This window comes from Sminthopsis crassicaudata, chromosome 3, assembly GCF_048593235.1.
Source record: "Sminthopsis crassicaudata isolate SCR6 chromosome 3, ASM4859323v1, whole genome shotgun sequence".
Taxonomy (NCBI): Eukaryota; Metazoa; Chordata; class Mammalia; order Dasyuromorphia; family Dasyuridae; genus Sminthopsis; species Sminthopsis crassicaudata.
In genome coordinates, this window is record NC_133619.1 from 402524473 (window position 1) to 402545788 (window position 21316).

At 34.9% G+C, this 21316-nt stretch overlaps 1 protein-coding gene across 1 annotated transcript; it reads left to right on the forward strand.

Moving 5' to 3' along the window:
- The first annotated feature begins 13071 nt into the window (after window positions 1–13071).
- Window positions 13072–14013, forward strand: LOC141559606 (olfactory receptor 10G7-like). The gene has a single exon (XM_074297395.1). It carries the CDS (start codon window positions 13072–13074, stop codon window positions 14011–14013), a length of 942 nt encoding a protein of 313 aa, XP_074153496.1.
- The last annotated feature ends 7303 nt before the right edge of the window (window positions 14014–21316 follow it).

Sequence of the window (21316 nt, forward strand, 5' to 3'; positions counted from 1 at the left end):
TGTAGTAGCTAGAAACTGGAAGATGAATGGATGTCCATCAATTGGAGAATGGTTGGGTAAATTATGGTATATGAAGGTTATGGAATATTATTGCTCTGTAAGAAATGACCAGCAGGAGGAATATATAGAGGCTTGGAGAGACTTACATGAACTGATACTGAGTGAAATGAATAGAACCAGAAGATTGCTGTACATTTCAGTGTTGTATGAAGATGTATTCTGATGGAAATGGATATCTTCAATATAAAGAAGATCCAACTCACTTCCAGTTGATCAATGATGGACAGAAATAACTACACCCAGAGAAGGAACACTGGGAAGTGAATGTAGATTGTTAGCACTACTGTCTATCTACGCAGGTTACTTATACCTTTGGAATCTAATACTTAATGTGCAACAAGAAAATGGTATTTACACACATATATTATATCTAGGTTATATTGTAACATATGTAAAATGTATGGGATTGCCTGTCATCAAAGGAAGGGAGTAGAGGGAGGGAGGGGATAATTTGGAAAAATGAATACAAGGGATAATATTATAAAAAAAATTACTCATGCATATATACTGTGAAAAAAATTATAAATTAAAAAAAAAAGAAATGACTAGCAGGATGAATACAGAGAGGCTTGGAGAGACTTACATGAACTGATGCTGAGTGAAATGAGCAGAACTAGGAGATCATTATACATTTCAACAACAATACTATATGAGGATGTATTCTGATGGAAGTGGATATCTTCAACATAGAGAAGAGCTGATCCAATTCCAATTGATCAATGATGGACAGAATCAGCTACACCCAGAAAAGGAACACTGGGAAATGAATGTAAACTGTTAGCATTTTTTTTTCTCCCCAGGTTATTTTTTACCTTCCGAATCCAATTCTTCCTTTGCAACCACAACAACAACAACAAAATTCAGTTCTGCACATATATATTGTACTAGGATATTCTGTAACATGTTAATATGTATGGAAATGCCTGCCATCTAGGGGAGGAGGTGGAGGGAAGGAGGGGAAAATTCAGAACAGAAGGGAGTACAAGGGATAATGTTGTAAAACAAAAAATTACCTATGCATATGTACTGTTAAAAAATGTTGTAATTATAAAATTAGGTAAAAAATTTTTTAAAAGCATAACATTTTATTATGATTTAAAATTTGTGCTCCCCCATGTCTTCTTATAGCACTGCTAAACCTAATAAAGTAACTCTTAAACCCTCCCCCCAAATCTACAACAAATGGTAAATGTTGTGATTTACAAATATTACAAATAGTAATACCTAATATTGACCTGGCACTTTAAGATTTTTTTTTATTTTTTATTATATATATATTTTTATAATATTATCCCTTGTATTCATTTTTCCAAATTATCCCCCCTCCCTCTATTCCCTCCCCCCGATGACAGGCAATCCCATACATTTTACATGTGTTACAATATAGTCTAGGTACAATACATGTGTGTGAATATCATTTTCTTGTTGCACAATAAACATTAGAATCCGAAGGTACATACAACCTGGGCAGACAGATATTAGTGCTAACAATTTACATTCACTTCCCAGTGTTTCTTCTCTGGGTGTAGCTACCTCTGTCCATCATTGATCAACTGGAAGTGAGTTGGATCTTCTTTATGTTGAAGATTTCCACCTCCATCAGAATACATCCTCATACAGTATTGTTGTTGAAGTGTACAGTGATCTTCTGGTTCTGCTCATTTCACTCAGCATCAGTTGATTTAAGTCTCTCCAAGCCTCTCTGTATTCCTCCTGCTGGTCATTTCTTACAGAGCAATAATATTCCATAACCTTCATATACCACAATTTACCCAACCATTCTCCAACTGATGGACATCCATTCATCTTCCAGTTTCTAGCTACAACAAAAAGAGCTGCCACAAACATTTTGGCACATATATGTCTCTTTCCGCTCTTTAGTATTTCTTTGGGATATAATCCCAGTAGTAGCGCTGCTGGGTCAAAGGGTATGCACAGTTTGATAACTTTTTGGGCATAATTCCAGATTGCTCTCCAGAATGGCTGGATTCTTTCGCAACTCCACCAGCAATGTATTAGTGTCCTTTGTACCTAATCTGTTCCACTGATCGATTGATCTATTTCTTAGCCAATACCAAATGGTTTTGGTGACTGCTGCTTTATAATATAGCTTTAGATCAGGTACACCTAGACCACCTTCATCTGACTTTTTTTTTTCATTAATTCCCTTGAAATTCTTGACCTTTTATTCTTCCATATGAATTTTGTTGTTATTTTTTCTAGGTCATTAAATTGTTTCTTGGGAGTCTGATTGGTATAGCACTAAATAAATAGATTAGTTTGGGGAGTATTATCATCTTTATTATATTCGCTCGGCCTATCCAAGAGCACTGAATGTCATTCCAATTATTTAAATCTGATTTTATTTTTGTGGCAAGTGTTTTGTAATTTTTCTCATATAATTCCTGACTTTTCTTTGGTACATGGATTCCCAAATACTTTATACTCTCAACATTTGTTTGGAATGTAATTTCTCTTTGTATCTCTTGCTGTTGCATTTTGTTGGTGATATATAAGAATGCTGAGGATTTATGTGGATTTATTTTGTATCCTGCCACTTTGCTGAAATTTTGAATTATTTCTAGTAGTTTTTCAGCAGAGTCTTTGGGGTTCTCTAAGTATACTATCATGTCATCTGCAAAAAGTGATAGTTTGATTTCCTCATTTCCTACTCTAATTCCTTGAATCTCTTTCTCGGCTCTTATTGCCGAGGCTAGCGTTTCTAGTACTATATTGAATAGTAATGGTGATAGTGGGCAACCTTGTTTCACTCTTGATCTTACTGGGAAAGGTTGCAGTTTATTTCTATTGCATATTATGCTTACTGAAGGTCTTAAATATATGCTCCTGATTATTCTAAGGAATAGTCCATTTATTCCTATACTCTCAAGAGTTTTTAGAAGGAATGGATGTTGGATTTTGTCAAATGCTTTTTCTGCATCTATTGAGATGATCATATGGTTCTTATTAATTTGATTATTAATATGGTCAATTATATTAATAGTTTTCCTAATATTAAACCAGCCCTGCATTCCTGGAATAAATCCTACTTGATCATAGTGTATTATCCTGGAGATGATTTTCTGAAGTCTTTTTGCTAATATCTTATTTAAGATTTTAGCATCAATATTCATTAAGGAGATTGGTCTATAATTTTCTTTCTCAGTTTTCGATCTACCTGGTTTAGGTATCAGTACCATGTCTGTGTCATAAAAGGAGTTTGGTAGGACTCCTTCATCCCCTATTTTTTCAAATAATTTATATAACATTGGGACTAATTGTTCTTTAAATGTTTGATAGAATTCACATGTGAATCCATCTGGCCCTGGGGATTTTTTCCTGGGGAGTTGATTAATAGCTTTTTCTATTTCTTTTTCTGAAATGGGACTATTTAAGCAATTTATTTCCTCCTCTGTTAATCTAGGGGGCCTATGTTTTTGGAGGAATTCATACATTTCACTTAAGTGATCACATTTATTGGCATAAAGTTGGGCAAAGTAACTCATTATTTCTCTAATTTCCTCTTCATTGGTGGAAAGATCCCCCTTTTCATTTGTAAGACTATCAATTTGATTTTCCTCTTTCTTTTTTTTTTGATCAAATTTACCAAAGGTTTATCTATTTTATTGGCTTTTTCATAAAACCAACTTTTGGTTTTATTTATTAATTCAATAGTTTTTTTATTTTCAATATTATTGATTTCTCCTTTTAATTTTTGTATTTCAAGTTTAATTTTTGGTTGGGGGTTTATAATTTCGTCTTTTTCTAGCCTTTTAAGTTGTAAGCCCAATTCATTAATCTTCTCTTTCTCTATTTTCTTCAGATAAGCCTCTAAAGATATAAAATTTCCCCTTATTACTGCTTTAGCTGCATCCCAAAGATTTTGATATGATGTCTCATCATTGTCATTATCTTGGGTGAAATTGTTAATTGTTTCTATAATTTGCTCTTTCATCCAGTCATTCTTTAAGATGAGATTATTCAGTTTCCAATTACTTTTTGGTCTATTTACCCCTAACTTTTTACTGAATGTAGCTTTTATTGCATTGTGATCTGAGAAGAAGGCATTTATTATTTCTGCCTTCCTACATTTAATTTTGAGATCTCTATGTCCTAATATATGGTCTATTTTTGTATAGGATCCATGAACTGCTGAGAAGAAAGTATATTCCTTTCTATTGCCATTCAGTTTTCTCCAAAGGTCTATCATACCTAGTTTTTCTAATGTTCTATTTACTTTTTAAATTTCTTTCTTGTTTGTTTTGTGGTTTGATTTGTCTAAATCTGAGAGTTCAAGGTTGAGATCTCCCACTATTATAGTTTTACTGTCTATTTCTTCTTGCAGTTCTCTTAACTTTTCCTTTAGAAAGTAAGATGCTATACCACTTGGTGCATATATGTTTAGTATTGATATGGCTTCATTATTTATGCTACCTTTCAGCAGGATATAGTTGCCTTCCTTATCTTTTTTAACGAGATCTACTTCTGCTTTTGCTTGATCTGAGATAAGGATAGCTACCCCTGCTTTTTTGGCTTTACCTGAAGCATAATAGGTTCTGCTCCAACCTTTTACCTTTACTCTGTATGTATCTCCCTGCTTTAAGTGTGTTTCCTGTAGACAACATATTGTAGGGTTCTGCTTTTTGATCCAATCTGCTATCCGTCTCCGTTTGATGGGATCGTTCATCCCATTTACATTTACAGTTAAAATTACTAATTCTGTATTTCCTGCCATTGTATTATTCCCCAGATTATGCTTTTTCCCTTGACCCCCCTCATCCCCCTCCCCTATATTTAATTTACAGACCCCCCCCATGTGACACGCAACCCTCCCTCTTTTTTTTTTTTTTTAGGATCCCTCCCCCCTCCCTCCAAGTCCCTTCACTTATTCTCCTTTTCCTTTTCCCTTTTCCTCTCCCCCCTTTTAATGAGGTGAGAGAAAATTCTCTAAAAAACAAATATGTTAATTATTTACTCTTTGAGCCTCTCCTGATGAGAGTAAGATTCACACAATGATTCTCCCCCTCACTAAGTTCCCTCAGATATGGTGTATTTTCTATGCCTCTTCCTGGTATGTAGTTTCCCTCTTTTTATCATTCCTTCCCCTTTTTCTGAACCGACCTCCTTCCCTTTACTACACCCCCCTTTTTTTCTTTTATATCAGTAAAATCAAATTATCCTTGAGTACTTTTTATATACCCACAACCGAGTTACAGTTCTCAAGGGTTCTGTGTACCTTTTTCTGTTTCTCTTCAGTTTTGTGGATGTAGATCAAATTTTTTGTTTAAGTCTGGTTTTTTTCTTAGAAACGTATAGAATTCCTCTGTTTCATTGAATGACCATCTTCTTCCATGGAAAAAGATGCTAAACTTAGCTGGGTAGTTCATTCTTGGTTGCAGTCCTTGATCTTTTGCCTTACGGAATATCAGGTTCCAGGCCCTTCTATCTTTTAATGTGGAGGCAGCCAGATCTTGGGTGACCCTTATTGTGGCACCTTGGTATTTAAATTGTTTTTTTCTAGCTGCTTGCAGGATTTTCTCCTTTGCATGGTAATTCTGCAGCTTAGCCACAATATTCCGTGGTGTTCTTTTTTTAAGGTCTATTTCAGAAGGAGTTCGATGAATTCTTTCCACATCTACTTTCCCTTCTGTTTCTATTATCTCTGGACAGTTCTCTTTGATAATTTCCTGTAAAATAGAATCTAGGCTCTTTTTTTGGTCATAGTTTTCTGGAAGTCCAATAATCCGCAGATTATCTCTCCTAGATCTATTTTCCAGGTCTATAGATTTTCCCAGTAAGTATTTGACGTTGTTTTCCAGCTTCTCATTTTTTTTGTTTTGTATGACTGATTCTTGGGTTCTCTATGAATCATTCATTTTTATTTGTTCCATCCTGACTTTTAAGGAGTTATTTTCTTCTTTCACAGTTTTTAGTTCTTTTTGTAAATGCCCAATTTCATTTTTAAATGAATTATTTTGCTCTATTGAATTTTTTTCCATTTCCCTAATTTTTTTTTGAGAATTATTTTCTTTTTCCAATTCAGAAATTCTATTTTCTTGAGACTTTTTTATCTTTTCCAATTCAGAAATCCTACTTTCCTGTGTTTTTTTAACCTTTTCTAATTCATAAATTTTGTTTCCCTGCATCTCCTGTGAGTTCTTTATTTTTTCCAACTCCAATTTCAGGACGTTGTTATTCTCTATCATAGCTTCCCTTTCCTTTCCCCATTTTTCTTCAATCTCCCTTAATTTTTTAAGAGTTTCTTCTAGGAGAGAGTTATGTGATGGGGGGCAGGAATCGTTCCCCTTTGGGTTGTTATCTGCTGTCTCTCTGCTGTTAACTTCCTCGGGGTTGGATACCCGCTCTTTCTCTGTGTAGAAGGAATCTATAGTTTTTCTGGCTTTTTTGCTCATACTTAAAAAAATCTTTTGGGGTCTGTCCCTGGGGTAGGAAATTATTTATTTACTTCTTTACCAGCTTCCTCCCAGACCGGATGGATGCAGCGGCCCCTGCGCCTGAGCTAAGATAGAGCTCTGGGAGAGAGTTCCCCACCCCCTCCCTGGAAGTGCCTCAGAGGTGACTAGCACTGCTGTGCCCCAAGGGCGCTGTGTTTTAGTGGCTTCCCTGAGATTTGAGACTGAACAGTAAAGGCAGCACAAAGCCTAGTCTATGTGTCCGGGTGGGGAGTGGATGTCTGCAGCAGGTGACGTGAAAAGCCCCTGTGCACAAACTGGAAGTGTCTGCCAGAAACCGTGGTCCCTAGTTCAAAGGTTCCGCTTCTCTGGGACTTCCTGGAGCTGAGTTCCACTCCCTCCAGCTAAACTAGGCAGTGTGTGTTGCCTTGGGCCGTATCCACCCACTTGTCAATCTCTTAACTATTCTCAGGTGGTAGCTGAGGCCACGCCCCCTGGTGCCGAGATCTGCTGAGTCACCTCCAGGATCCGGGGAAAATCTAATCTGAGTTTTAAAATATTTTGGCTTTCTCTTCTGAACTGCTAAATAATTAGCAGAGAAGAGCTAATGGCCTGTGCCAGATTCCTTTACCTCAGTGGCTTCTCTGATCCCAGAGCCCTTCCCAGCGCAATGGGCGCAGTGTGCTACTACCCCACAGTCTGTGCTGGTCTCTCTCTTCTTCCTCCCCTGGGAACTGACCTTTTCTGTTGAAACTCCAGATTCTCTTCAGCTGGTAAGTCGTGCTTCCAGTCCTTGTGGTATCTATCAGTCCTGGCCTTATTCTGAGGCTGATTTATCTAATTGGTTGTGAGGGAGTGAGGACGTTCACTGAGTCGTGTGTTTCTTCTCCGCCATCTTGGCTCCATCCCCCAAGAATCCGGCACTTTAAGATTTTAAAAATTGTTTCCATGTATTATCTCATTTTATCCTCACAAAAACTTTGGATTATAATTGCTATTATTATCCCCATTTTATTGATGCAGAAAATAAGGCTAATAGGTTAAGTGACTTATCCAGGGTGACATAGCTAGTATACTGAGACCAGAAGCTATCTGATTAAGGAGTGATCAGAATCAGATAGATTGGGTGTGGAGGTTTCCTGACACAGATTCCAAAGCTAGAAGATTTAGGACTACTGACTTAATGTTAGAACAGAAGCCTCCCAAGGTCAGGGAACCCCAAAACTACTGCTATATTTCCCTAGAAGCTACACTACATCAAAGGGGCAAAATTATATTGTAATTATAATTCCAATTGCAGTGGGCTAATTTCCAAAAGAAATTAGCAAGGGATGTAAAAACAGGAGATAGATTTATAAGGCAAAATTGGTCAAAGTTTTATGTTATTTATTTGCTAATTTTATGACTTTGAGGTAGGTTTGAAGGGTGATTTTACCATTGTCTCAGGAACTTGGTTATTGCTGTCCAACAGATTATTTACTTGACAGTCAGTAATGTTTATAGGACTTTTCTAATCAACAGATTGTTAGAACAAGAGAACTCTTAGGTCAGAGGGCTTAAGGATCACTAATATATCTTCCCTAAAATCGAAGGGAAAAAATATTATTACATTCCTAGGCCAGAAGACTTTTACAATCATTGACAGATTGTCAGAACAATACACTTTTAAGTCAGAGGCCCTAGAATTACTAACATATCTTCACTAAAATCCAAGGGAAGAAATATTATATTCCTCTACAATTATTAATAGAAAGGATTGTTAGAACAAGAGAGCTTCAAAATCATTGCCGTCTTCCCTAGAATTACATCATAGTTTCTAATGCACATTATTTTAAACTGATAGAAAAAAAAAAAGACAAAGCTAATTCTGCTTCTCTATGTCCCTTTTGAACTGCCTTTACTCTCTTATGAATTTTTAAATGTTTCATTAATTCTTTTTTTTTTGTGGCTGCCTCCTGGTTTTGCTTTGTTTTTTTTTTTTGTATCATTATCACTATGTATTAATTGTATCCCAATATCTCCATCAATAACCTCCAATAGAAGCCTTCTCTTATTAGTAATGAGTATAGTCAAGGAAAAACAGTTTCACATATTTATTTTTCTAGATTAATCTCTTCTGTGCCTTCATTTCACTTCTCTGTTATAATGTTAGAAACATGATTTATTAGATGATTATTTATTTGTTTCATTTTAAGACTATTTAAAAACATCATCCTATGATTCCATACTCTCTAGGGAATAGTGTACCCTATTTCATCAAGTTTTAAATAATTTTTCTTTGTATTACAATATTTATTTAGAAATGCCTGAACTCTCCTTATCTAATTGTTTTTTTTTTTTTTTCTCTCTGAGGCTAGGGTTAAGTGACTTGCCCAGGGTCACACAGCTAGGAAGTGTTAAGTGTCTGAGACCAGATTTGAATTTGTGTCCTCCTGAATTCAGGGCTGGTGCTCTATCCACTGCGCCACCTAGCTGCCCCTTCTTCTCTAATTGAGAGACAATATTCCCTTCTGTTATTAATAGCTTCCCTGATCATTTAGCAGATTATGCTAATAGTCTTAATTTTTTTCTTCCTAAAAATCTATTGTAAGTTCCTCTTCGCCCTTATTTTTCCCTGTTGGTCATTTTCTGAATCACTCCCTTTAGGTTATGGTTTCTCTAGGGATTAAATCACATTATAGTGTCTCAGCCTCTTCTCAAAACAGTCAATTCATGGTACACCTGTCTTGATCCAAGTGACTTAGGGAATGAGTTAGTTTTGGTACCAGTTGGATCTTGAACTATTTACTGCAAGCTTAGTGAAAACCACACAGCCACAGAGATACCCTGGGTAATTTTTATTTATTTCTCAATTCTCTGATTAAACTGGGTTCGGCAAGAGATTGCTATAATAATATTACATCTTGAAAATTTTTTGCCATTAGGGTCTCCTTAGTATTAAGAGAAGGATGAAGGTTGGGGTGAAGAGCTTAATTCTTCATTAATGCTACCAGGAGCACGATAGGTTGCGGTGGTAAATGTTGTGCTTTAGGGGTTAGGGATGGTTTTCTATTTTAAGTTCATTGGATTTTTATTGTGTTTTGGATCTTTATGACAGACTATGGAGATAGCAGAACTTGATTTTATCTCTTGCACATAATTCTATTTTGGAGACATTTGAGAGGTCATGAGGATTGAAGAAAATATCTAATCCTCCATTTTTGTTGTTGACAGTTGGTAACTGGAAGACTTCAAAGTGATTTTTTAAATGTTACACTGATTATATTACTCATAATCCCATTCTCTGGTGACTATTACCTTTAAGTTAAAATATAGAAATTTCTGATGGCATAGTAGAGAAAATACTCATACTGAGTTCTCTCAGCAAATTCTTCTGAATAACTTCAAAATTGGATTCTAGAGTAGTAGGAGTCAAACCTAAGCCTTTTGACCCAAAGTTTAGTAAAGTTTTGATTTCTCTGTACTTTATGTGAGAGAAAAGCACATTGGATTTAAAGATAGGGGAAAAAACTTTGAACCCCACCTTTTTCTTTTTTTTTTTTTTTTTTTTTTTTGCTGTATGACATTGAACAGTCATTTAACCTTTCCAGGCCTCACTTACTTATTGAATGATGAGGTTTGACTTATCTCATCTCGGCGATACCTTCAAACTCTCTCTATATAGCCATCTAATTACAAAGAGCCACCATATGACTTAGATTGAGAGCTGGCTTCAAATGAGGAAAACTTGTACTTGAATTAATTTCTGAAATATATTAGCTGTGTAATAATTAATCACTTAGTTCACAGCAACTTTCTATGACTTAAAAGTTTCAGAGAAGATGTCCACTATCAGTACTAGATAGTACTTCTTCATTTGATATTTTCCTGTAACAATAAAATTTTACAGCCTTATTCTATAAATAGGTGACAATAGGTATTTTAAAGAATGTAAAAGAGAGCTGATTATAATAGAGAGGAAAATACAGAACTAGATCTAGTTAAGCTTATATTCCTCATCAATTTTTTTCCATTTTTCATTAATCACTCTGTTGATTTTGACTCCATGAAACCCTCAAGATAAACTGATCAGTTTAAATCTTATCACTTTAAAGATGACTCCTTAGTCATTTTGAATACTCTTTTCTTAACTCTTACAAGAACAGAGAACTAAACTTCTCCCACAGTCTTCCTTTTAAAAAGGCTTAACACTTTCCTGGTAACTACTCTTCCTTAGTTGCTCACTCCTACTCCATTCTGAGCACTAACCTCCTTTTCACCTTCCTTTTGTGTATTGTCTTCCACCAATCTTTGCAAACTCTGTGAGGGAAAAGTTTGTCCCCTTTTCTTGCTTGTAACCTTAGCATTTATTACAGGGCTTCGCATGTAATACAAACTGAAAAAATGTTTTGAATTGCATCTATTTGGAAACCATGTAGTCATATCATTCTCAGGATCAAAATGGAAAGTTATAGGGCACATTCAAGATAGGAGTCAAAGCAGCAATATCCTGCCTATTTCAGATTAGTTCTCTTTTAAAGACTAATAGATATGGAACTGGGAGTCAAAAACACTGGATTTGAATCCTGGTTTAGGCATTAACCATGTGACCCTAGGCACATTAAACAAATTCTCTGAGCCTCAACTTCCCAATTTGTAAAATAAGGAAGTTGGACGAGATAATCTCAAAGATGCCTTTCTGCTCTAAGTCTGTGATTATATAATGTTAAAAAAAATGAAGTCCCTTTTGTATTAGTTGTTCTATCTGTGAAAATTGATTGAGAAAATTAATAACACTAAAAAAGAATTCAGATAACACTTTAAAATGAATTTCCATTTGTTTTGTTATGCCTGTTTCTCTGCCTCATTTTCCCTGAATTGTAATACCTCGGTTTCCCTGAATTATAATACCTCCTTTCTCTGAATTATAGTACCTCCATTTCCCTGAATTCTTCTACCTCACTTTCTCTGAATTGTTCTGGATCAGTTTCCCTTGTGGCAACCCTTCCCCTCCCCTCCCCTGGCCATTAATACTGAGACAATTAGGGCTTCGGAGCTCTAGACATTCTGGCATTTCAAAGAATCATAAAACTCCAGATGGTTTATCTCAAATACTTAGATGGTACTCTATCTTTCTGGCTCAGACTTCCTGTAGTCTGCTTTTGACTCCCAACCTGCCAGAATTAAAAAAGTTATGTTCCTTCCTGGAATTGTCACTCATCCAATGCTCTTTCCTCCCTTGCCTTTTCTTCCCTGATCACTGAGCCCTATAAAAGCCTCTGGAATTACTTGCTGGCTGCTGGATACTCTGAGACAAAAGTCCCATTCAAGCCAGCTGATTTGTATGTATTTGCTAGTCCAACTTCTCCACTTAAAATATTAAAAACCTCTAATCTTTGCTTTGCCTCAGTTTCTACAGCATTACAGTTTATAATATGATTCATTCAATTTGAAAATAATAATATACATGTGGTATATAACATTCTGTTTACACAAAAAGTGTTTGCTTATTTGTGAACTCACACTTAGTAATAATTCTATAGCCTGCTTCTTATCCTCAGCTGAGAATCATTGAGTTAAATTATAATCACAGGTAAATGAGTTGCAAATAACCTTTAGAAAATTAAGTGGGAATCAGGAAGAGTACTTAGAACCATAAGAGGGAATAAAGAATGCCCTTAGGGATAAGGATGATATTTGCTAAATTTCAATTCATCCAAGAAATATTTTAAAGTCAGTTTCAGAAAATTTTCCTTCAATGCTTTTAGACCTTCAGATTTCAGAGATTAAGAGATAACGCTGACTCTTTCTTGTGAGATTCTGACAGAAAATAACATATACATATGGAAATATAAGAGATTATATGTTTTCATATTTGAAAATAAATTATCCATTGCTTTGTCTTTTGTTTTCCTTTTTGAGGGAGCTCTGGGATCCAGAGAGAAATACATTCCCCCAGGGCCTGTACACCAATTTAAGTCCTTATTCTTTCTCTCAAGGCCCATTTCTTCTCCTTCCTCTTTTTGTTCAATCTTGCTAAAATAATGAATGATTCCTTTTCCTGAACTAGAATTGTGTTTATATTTTTTCTTTGAATAATGCCACATGATTTAGTATTTCTTTTAAGCAGATGAGTGAAGACTCTAGAAAAGTCTAGACAATTCACATCAGAAAGAGGTGAGTTCTTAGCTCTTACTAGGTGGTTTAGTTTCTAACATTCCTTCCCCTTTTTTTTTTCAGTACAATCTGCAGAATTTATTTTTTATTATTAATTATCTTGATGTCTTTGGCTTAATAACCCATTATTCATGGGGGATCAAGTCACACTTCAAAGACTAGGTCAGGGAGACAGAGGTCTTGCATGAGATTTCCTTTGCTATTTTTATGTCAAGGAGGGTTCTGACAGAAAAGGAGACTAGGGTCATATGCAAAAGGGAATTGGGATTAATGAGCCATTTTAAGTTTAGGGCTTTTAAAAAAACCTAGTCTCTCAAATCCAATCTTGGTAGGGGGGTGTTGGGGCTATAGTCTATAATCCAGGTTTTAGCATTATGTTGTATGAATTCTTTTTGAATATAGTCTTTTTTTTTCCCCTTTAAGAAAGGAATCCACTGTCTGAATGGAAAAGGAGAATCAGAGCATTGTGACTACATTCATTCTCATGGGGATTCCTCATGCACCAGAACTAGATATTGTCTTATTTGGAATTTTCTTAGTGATCTATATACTCACTCTTGTGGGGAACCTCCTCATCTTGCTGGTGATCAAGGTGGATTCCCACCTTCGCACTCCCATGTACTATTTCCTGGCCAGCCTCTCCTTCATTGACATGTGGTTCTCTACTGTCACTGTGCCCAAGATACTCATGGGTCTCCTCTCCTCAGATGGTGGGGCTATCTCATTTCGCAGTTGTCTGTCCCAATTTTATTTCTTCCATTTTCTGGGGAGCACTGAGTGTTTTCTCTACACAGTCATGTCTTATGACCGTTACCTTGCTATCACTCATCCCTTGCACTATGCGACTATGATGAGTGGGAAAACTTGTGCTCTTTTAACTGGAAGTACATGGCTCAGTGGTTCAATACATTCTGCTGTCCAGACTATCTTGACCTTCCATCTGCCTTACTGTGGACCCAACCAGATCCAGCATTATTTCTGTGATGCACCGCCCATTCTCAAACTGGCCTGTGCAGATACCTCAGTCAATGAGATGGTAATCTTTGTCAACATTGGCATAGTGGCCTCTGGATGTTTTTTCATGATTTTTCTTTCCTACATGTCCATTGTCCATGCCATCCTGAAGATCCGCACAGCAAAGGGCAGAAAAAAAGCCTTCCAGACCTGTGCTTCCCACTGCATTGTGGTCCTCTGTTTCTTTGGGCCATGTGTCTTTATTTATCTGAGACCAGGCTCCAAAGATGCTGTGGATGGAATTGTGGCTGTTTTCTATACTGTGCTCACACCTGTGCTGAATCCCCTGGTATACACATTGAGGAACAAAGAGGTGAAGACAGCTTTGCTCAAGCTACAGAACAGAGGAATATTTGCTCAGGGGAAATAGACAATGGGTGGGAGGGAAACATGCCTATATAATTTTTTCATTCATGATTAAATAATCCATCTGAGTGTTGTATTTTTAAATATTGTATGAATAAGAAAAGTGATTGTCAAAGATCTTTGTTTTGTGAACTGAAAACAAAAGTATATGTCTAGAAATCTAGTATCTCTTTTTTCTTCTTTTTTATTATTATAGCTTTTTACTTATAAGATATATGCATAGGTAATTTTTCAGCATTGACAATTGCAAAACCTTTTGTTCCAACTTTTCCTCTCCTTCCCCCACTCCTTCCCCCAGACGGCAGGTAAATATGTTAAAGTATAAGTTAAATACAATATATGAATAATGTCCAAACAATGTTTTGCTGTACAAAAATTTTGAAATAGTGTACAATTAGCCTGTGAAAGAAATAAAAAATGCAGGCAGACAAAAATAGAGGGATTGGGAATTCTATGTAGTGGTTCATAGTCATCTCCCAGAGTTCTTTCCGTGGGTGTAGCTGGTTTAGTTCATTACTGCTCTATTGGAACTGGAAATCTAGTACCTCTTGTGGACATTTTTTTTAAATGATTTTTTCCCTTTTTTACTTTCTTTTTTTAAAGAGGCAGAACGTACACTGATAGGAGACAGCCTGCCAATATTCTAAAAGTACTTGCTTAACAGCTAGCTGACATATCTGTGCATTCCAAATGTGTTTGTTCACAATCTCCTATTCTGCTTCTCCCACTTTTTCATTCCTCCCACCAACTTCATCACTCCTGTAGCCTATAAACTTTTAAATTACCTCTATTTTTCCTATCACCTCCTTCTGTGCTTTATTTTCTTGAACCATTATTTAACACATTTAAATATGGTACTATTTTTAATACTAGAATCTCATCCTTGCCTTCTTGTGATTCTACTTTTCATATTTGCTGTATTTTTGGGCCACAATTACATCTGTCTACTCTAGTCCCACCAGAAGCCTGATGAAGGAAGTCACAGAATCTTGTATATTGGCTCTATTATAAATTCATCTCAACTGGGACCTCACTGCTATATGGCTAGCTTTTTGTTCATCACTTAAGTACTTCCTGTAACAATCCTTATGAAAGATGTTTCAAACCTTTCTCTTCAAGACCACAATATAAACCACCAACCATCCATCTTTCTGTATTTTGACTCTCCCACCTTTTTTTTAACTAAAATTATTATAGTCATGCTTAATCAACTTTGTCATCACACTCAATCTTCTTTCTTTACATTAAAAAGAAACCCTCTATGTCTTGACCATCCATTATTTCTTTAATCTTAGGGGACAGGAAGATCCCCTTTTTTTTTTTAGTGATAAGCACTTCACTTTACTCTTTTATCTCATCTACTTCTACCTTCAGGAGTTTGTCCTTTTAATTATCCCTTTCTCTTTTTTATTTGCCATTTCTATTTATATGTTGACTCCCTTCTCTCTGATTGCAAACATTTTTACCTTTGTACATCCTTATAAACCTTCCCTTAATCCTATACTTCACTTATATTAGTCATCCAATATATCTACTCCTTTTAATGATAATCCCTCTAAAGAATCATTTTAATTCATTCCCTTCACTACATCACTCATTCCTTTCTCTTTTCCTTGAAATATAGTTTTCAGCACTGCCACTCTATTGAAATTACTCTATGCAAGTCCACCAATGTTTTAATAATGGCTAAGTTCAAAATTTTTGTCTTAGTCCATATCTGCTTTGGTCCTTCTTCATCATATAGTACTGTTGACTTATCCTTTCTCTTAACTTTTCTCTTTTTCCTTGAATTCAATAATATGCTTTCCCTTAGATCCCCTACTCACTTTACTTTCATGATATGCCCCACTGTTTTCTCATCCTTTCCCACCCTCTAAATTTAGGCATCTCCTAGTGTATTATCCTAATGTTTCTTTTCTTCTCTCCTCTCTTTAAATTTTTTTTCTTGTCATTTCTTCTACCTTTGTGAGTCATTTTCCTTTTTATACAATTGGCTTACAAATATATAAATCCATCTCTAATCTTTTTATTGTATTTTGGTCTGGTGTTTGTATTTGCCAGATGAATTTTTTTTCACTTGGATGTCTCTCCCTCACCCCAAATTCAATTTGCCCCAAACCCAATTCATTTTCCCTTCCAAAACAATTTCTGCTTTCAACTTTGCTGTGTTGTTTGTTGTTATCACTCTATTTTATCCTATTTTATCCTAACACTCTATTGTTATCCTGATTAAACACCCTGGCATTCTAATTGACTTCTATGTCTTCCTTCTCTTGTCATATAAGTTGACTAGTTCTGTTGATTATACTTTAAGAATATTACTCATATCGTCTTTTCTACTCCCTTGGCCATCACTGCATTTTAAGATTTTGTTACCTTCTCGGTTCTATTATAATATCCTCTTAGTTAGCCTTTCCATTTCCCACTCCAAATCATCTTTCATCATGATACCGATATAATATTTTTAAGCACTATGACTGACCTTGTCACTCTTCTCCTTAAAAATGTTCAACCTGTCAAAGTTACTTTTGGATAACTCCTAACCCTGATATTTTATACACTTCACAATTAGGCTCCAAACTATTTTTCCAATCGAATTTCAGAATATTCTCCTTGATAAACAACATAGTTATCAGAGAGCATATTGATTTGTGGGCTTAATTTGCCATTTCATGTGCATTTGCACAGACTCATCTCTCATTCCTGAATGGCTGAGATGTGTATGGTATATAAAGAAAAACTGGGTTGAACTCTTGGCTCAGGCACTTATTAAACTTGTGATTTTGCTTAAATTATTTAAGCTTTTTGATGTTCGGTTATATCATTTGTAAAATGACATTAATATTATCAGTATTGCACATTTCATAGGCAAGTAAGATGACACATTTAAAGAGCTACTTAGCATCAGCATTATTATTGAGTTGGTTTCAGATGAATATTTAGAATCAGTGAAAGGATTGGGGAACATGAAGGTGATGGCATGACTTCTTTAAAGACCCCAGAGTTTTCCTTCCTTGGCTGGATGCTTTGGATAAATAAAATAAGAAAACATTTAACAATGGTTAAACTCTTTTATTATGCAAAATGAAGAGCATAATGTAGGACATTGCATTTATTGGTAAAAGGGATGAATTGGCCATTCTCAGATAAGATAGGACTAGAAATAATTAATAGATAACAGAACTAAAAGAGAAAAAAAAAAGTTTATATAATGTCTGCTTACCATCTTGCTACACTACAGGTTATTTATTTATTTTTTTTAACAGGTGATAATTTTATTTTTTAGTTGTAGGAAGAGAAATTCAGTCAAGAGTGAGCAGTTTATCAGATATATAAATTGTAAGAGTATTGTTAATGAAGTACTTTAAAATTTGCAAAGAAACTTCTGAAAAAAAAACAAACTAGGCAGAAGTAGAACAATATTTCAGGTCACTGACCAAATTCTAAGCATGAAAAAGCATGAGTGTGTATATGTGTTTATGTTGTGTATATGTATTACTTCTTGGAGAGAATAAAAATTTGAATAATTGTTGAGAATGGTTGCCTTTGAAGTGAACTTGGAATCATTTTCTTTAAAAAAAATTATGTGTATGTGGCATAGCATTAGGTTTATAGACTAGCAAAGTTACTCTAATATCCATTTTAATAGCATTACAATATAGAATCCTTTGACTGAATGTAAAGTCAGGAACTCCAAAGTTCAAATTTAATATCTGATATTTCTTAGCTATATGAATGCTAGGAATGTCACTTGACCTTTATTTTCCTAGTTTTCTCACCCTAAAAATAGGGATAATAATAATGGCACCTACTTCCCCAAGTTATTATGAAAAAATATAATTATAAAGTATCTTACAAATGTTAAATGTTAAAAATGTCAAAAATTAATAGTAGTATTAATATTGTTTTAAGTTGTACCAGGTATCATTTCACTCATAACAATAGATAACATCTTCAATATTTCTCCCATTGAGGCTTTTTGTTTAGCAATTCCATAAGCAACCTTGTAAATTATAAAGCAAACATTTTAAATGTCACAGTTATAGTCTTTAAAAAAGTTTCTTTTATTTATTAAAAGTATTTCCTTTTCTGAGAGCTGAGCCAAGATACTGGAGTAAAAGCAGGGGTTCACTTGAGTTTTCCCAAATCCCCTTCCATACAACTCTAAAATAATGCCTCAAATTGGATGGAACCAACAAAAAGATGAGATGAAGCAATTTTCCAATCCAAGACAATTTAAGAGATTATTAGGAAAGGTCTGTTTCATTGAGATAGAGATCAGTCTTGGAGCACAGAGGTAGTCTGGCAAGTCAGTAGTAATCTTTAGGGATGGTTGCATCAGTAGCTAAAACTAAAACATGGAATCACTCTGAGAATCACACAGATTTAATAGTTTTCACATTAAAGGAGAAAAGGATTTGGAATATGACATTCTGGAAGGCAGAGAAGTTAGAATTACTTCTAACTAGAACTATCCAGCAAAACTGAATATAATCCTTTAGATGAAAAATAGATGTTTAATTAGAGGACTTTCAAGAATTCCTGATGAAAAGATCAGAACTGAATAGAAAATTTTACTTTAAATGAGACTCAAAAGAAGGTAAATAAGAAAGAGAGATCACAAACAATTCAATAAGGTTAAACAGTTTACTTTCCTACATGAGAAAATGATACTTAAAACACCTAAGAATTTTCTCATTACTAGGAAAATTAGGAGTATAAGTAGATACAAGTCATGGATGTGAAATGACTATGATGGGATGATTTTAGAAAATAAAATTAAAGAATGAAAAAAGGGATGCACTGGGAGAAGGAGAAAAGGAAAGATAGAATGGGGGGCAAATGATCAAATAAAAGATAGCGAAAGGAACAACTTTTACACTTAAGAAGGAAATTTAGGAATGGTGGGCAATAATTAAAACTTCTCAATAGGGAAGTAATACAGATATTCAGTTGAGTTTGGAAATTTATCTTGCCTCACAAGGAAGTAGGAGAGGAGGACAACAAAAAAAAAGAATATGAGATTGATAGGGAGGTGACAGATTAGAGGATACAATGATGAGAAGCAAAACAGACTTTTCAGAAGGGACAGGGTAAAAAGAGGGAGTGAGAGAGAAAAGAATAATTGACTAATGGGATAGTATGGAGGAAAATATAAAATTAGTAATAATAATTGTAAATGTGAATGAAATGAACACATGGATAAAATGGTAGGAGATAGCAGAGTGAATTAAAAAAACAGAATATAGCAATATATTGTTTTTAAGGAACACACTATAAGCAGGGAGAATCACACATAGTACACATTAGGAGCTGGAGCAAAATGTATTCTACTTTAGCTAAAGTAAAAACAAAACCAAGGGGTAGCAATTATGATCTCAAAAGAAAAAAAGCAAAAGCAAAAGGTGATCTAATTTAAAGAGATAAACTGGGAAATTACATTTCTTTTTTTTATTAATCTTATAATTATAAATTTTTGACAGTACATATGCATGAGTAATTTTTTATAACATTATCCCTTGTATTCATTTTTCCAAATTATCCCCTCCCTCCCTCTACTGCCTCCCCTTGATGACAGGCAATCCCATACATATTACATATGTTACAGTATAACTTAGACACAATATCTGTATGTAAATCCAATTTTCTTGTTGCACGTTAAGAAGTGGATTCTGAATGTATAAGTAACCTGGGTGGAAAGACAGTAGTGCTAACAGTTTACATTCAATTCCCAGTGTTCCTTCTCTGGGTATAGTTATTTCTGTCCATCATTGATCAACTGGAAGTGAGTTGGATCTTCTTTATGTTGAAGATATCCACTTCCATCAGAATATATCTTCATACAATATTGTTGTTGAAGTGTACAGTGATCTGGTTCTGCTCATTTCACTCAGCATCAGTTCATGTAAGTCTCTCCAAACCTCTCTGTATTCCTCCTGCTGGTCATTTCTTACAGAGCAATAATATTCCATAACCTTCATATACCATAATTTACCCAACCATTCTCCAACTGATGGGCATCCATTCATTTTCCAGTTTCTAGCCACTACTAAAAGAGCTGCCACAAACATTTTGGCACATACAAGTCCCTTTCCCCTCTTTAGTATTTCATTGGGATATAAGCCCAGTAATAGCACTGCTGGATCAAAGGGTATGCACAGTTTGATAACTTTTTGGACATAGTTACAAATTGCTTCCCAGAATGGTTGGATTCTTTCACAACTCCACCAACAATGCATCACTGTCCCAGTTTTCCCACATCCCCTCCAACATTCATCATTATTTGTTCCTGTCATCTTAGCCAATCTGACAGGTGTGTAGTGGCACCTCAGAGTTGTCTTAATTTGCATTTCTCTGATCAGTGGTGATTTGGAACACTCTTTCATATAAGTGGATATAGTTTCAATTTCATCATCTGAGAATTGTCTGTTCATATCCTTTGACCATTTATCTGTTGGAGAATGGTCTGATTTCTTATAAATTAGTCAGTTCTCTAAATATTTTGGAAATGAGGCCTTTATCAGAACCTTTAACTGTAAAAATATTTTCCCAATTTGTTAGTTCTCTTCTAATCTTGTTTGCATTAGTTTTGTTTGTACAGAAACTTTTTAGTTTGATGTAATCATAATCTTCTATTTTGTGATCAATCATGATCTCTAGTTCTCTGGTCATAAATTCCTTCCTCCTCCACAGGTCTGAGAGGTAGACTATCTTCTGTTCCTCTAATCTATTTATGATCTCATTCTTTATGCCTAAATCATGGACCCATTTTGATCTTATCTTGGTATATGTTGCTAAGTGTGGATCCATATCTAATTTCTGCCATACTAATTTCCAGTAGGAAATTACATTTCATTAAAGATAACATGGACAAAGAAGTAAAATTAATGCTAACTATATATGCACCAAATAGTATAGCATCCAAATTCTTCTTCTTTTTTTTAATAGTTTTTATTTACCAGATATATGCATGGGTAATTTTACAACATTGACAATTGCAAAACCTTTTGTTCCAATTTTTCTCCTTCTTCCTTCCCTCCAGATGACAGGTTGACCAATACATGTTAAATATGTTAAAGTATAAATTAAATACAATATATGTTTACATGTCCATAAAGTTGTTTTGCTGTACAAAAAGAATCAGACTTTGAAATAGTGTACAATTAGCCTGTGAAGGAAATCCGAAATGCAGGCAGACAAAATTAGAGGGATTAGGAATTCTATGTAGTGGTTCATAGTCATCTCCCAGAGTACTTTCACTCAGTGTAGCTGGTTCAGTTCATTATTGCTCTATTGGAACTGATTTG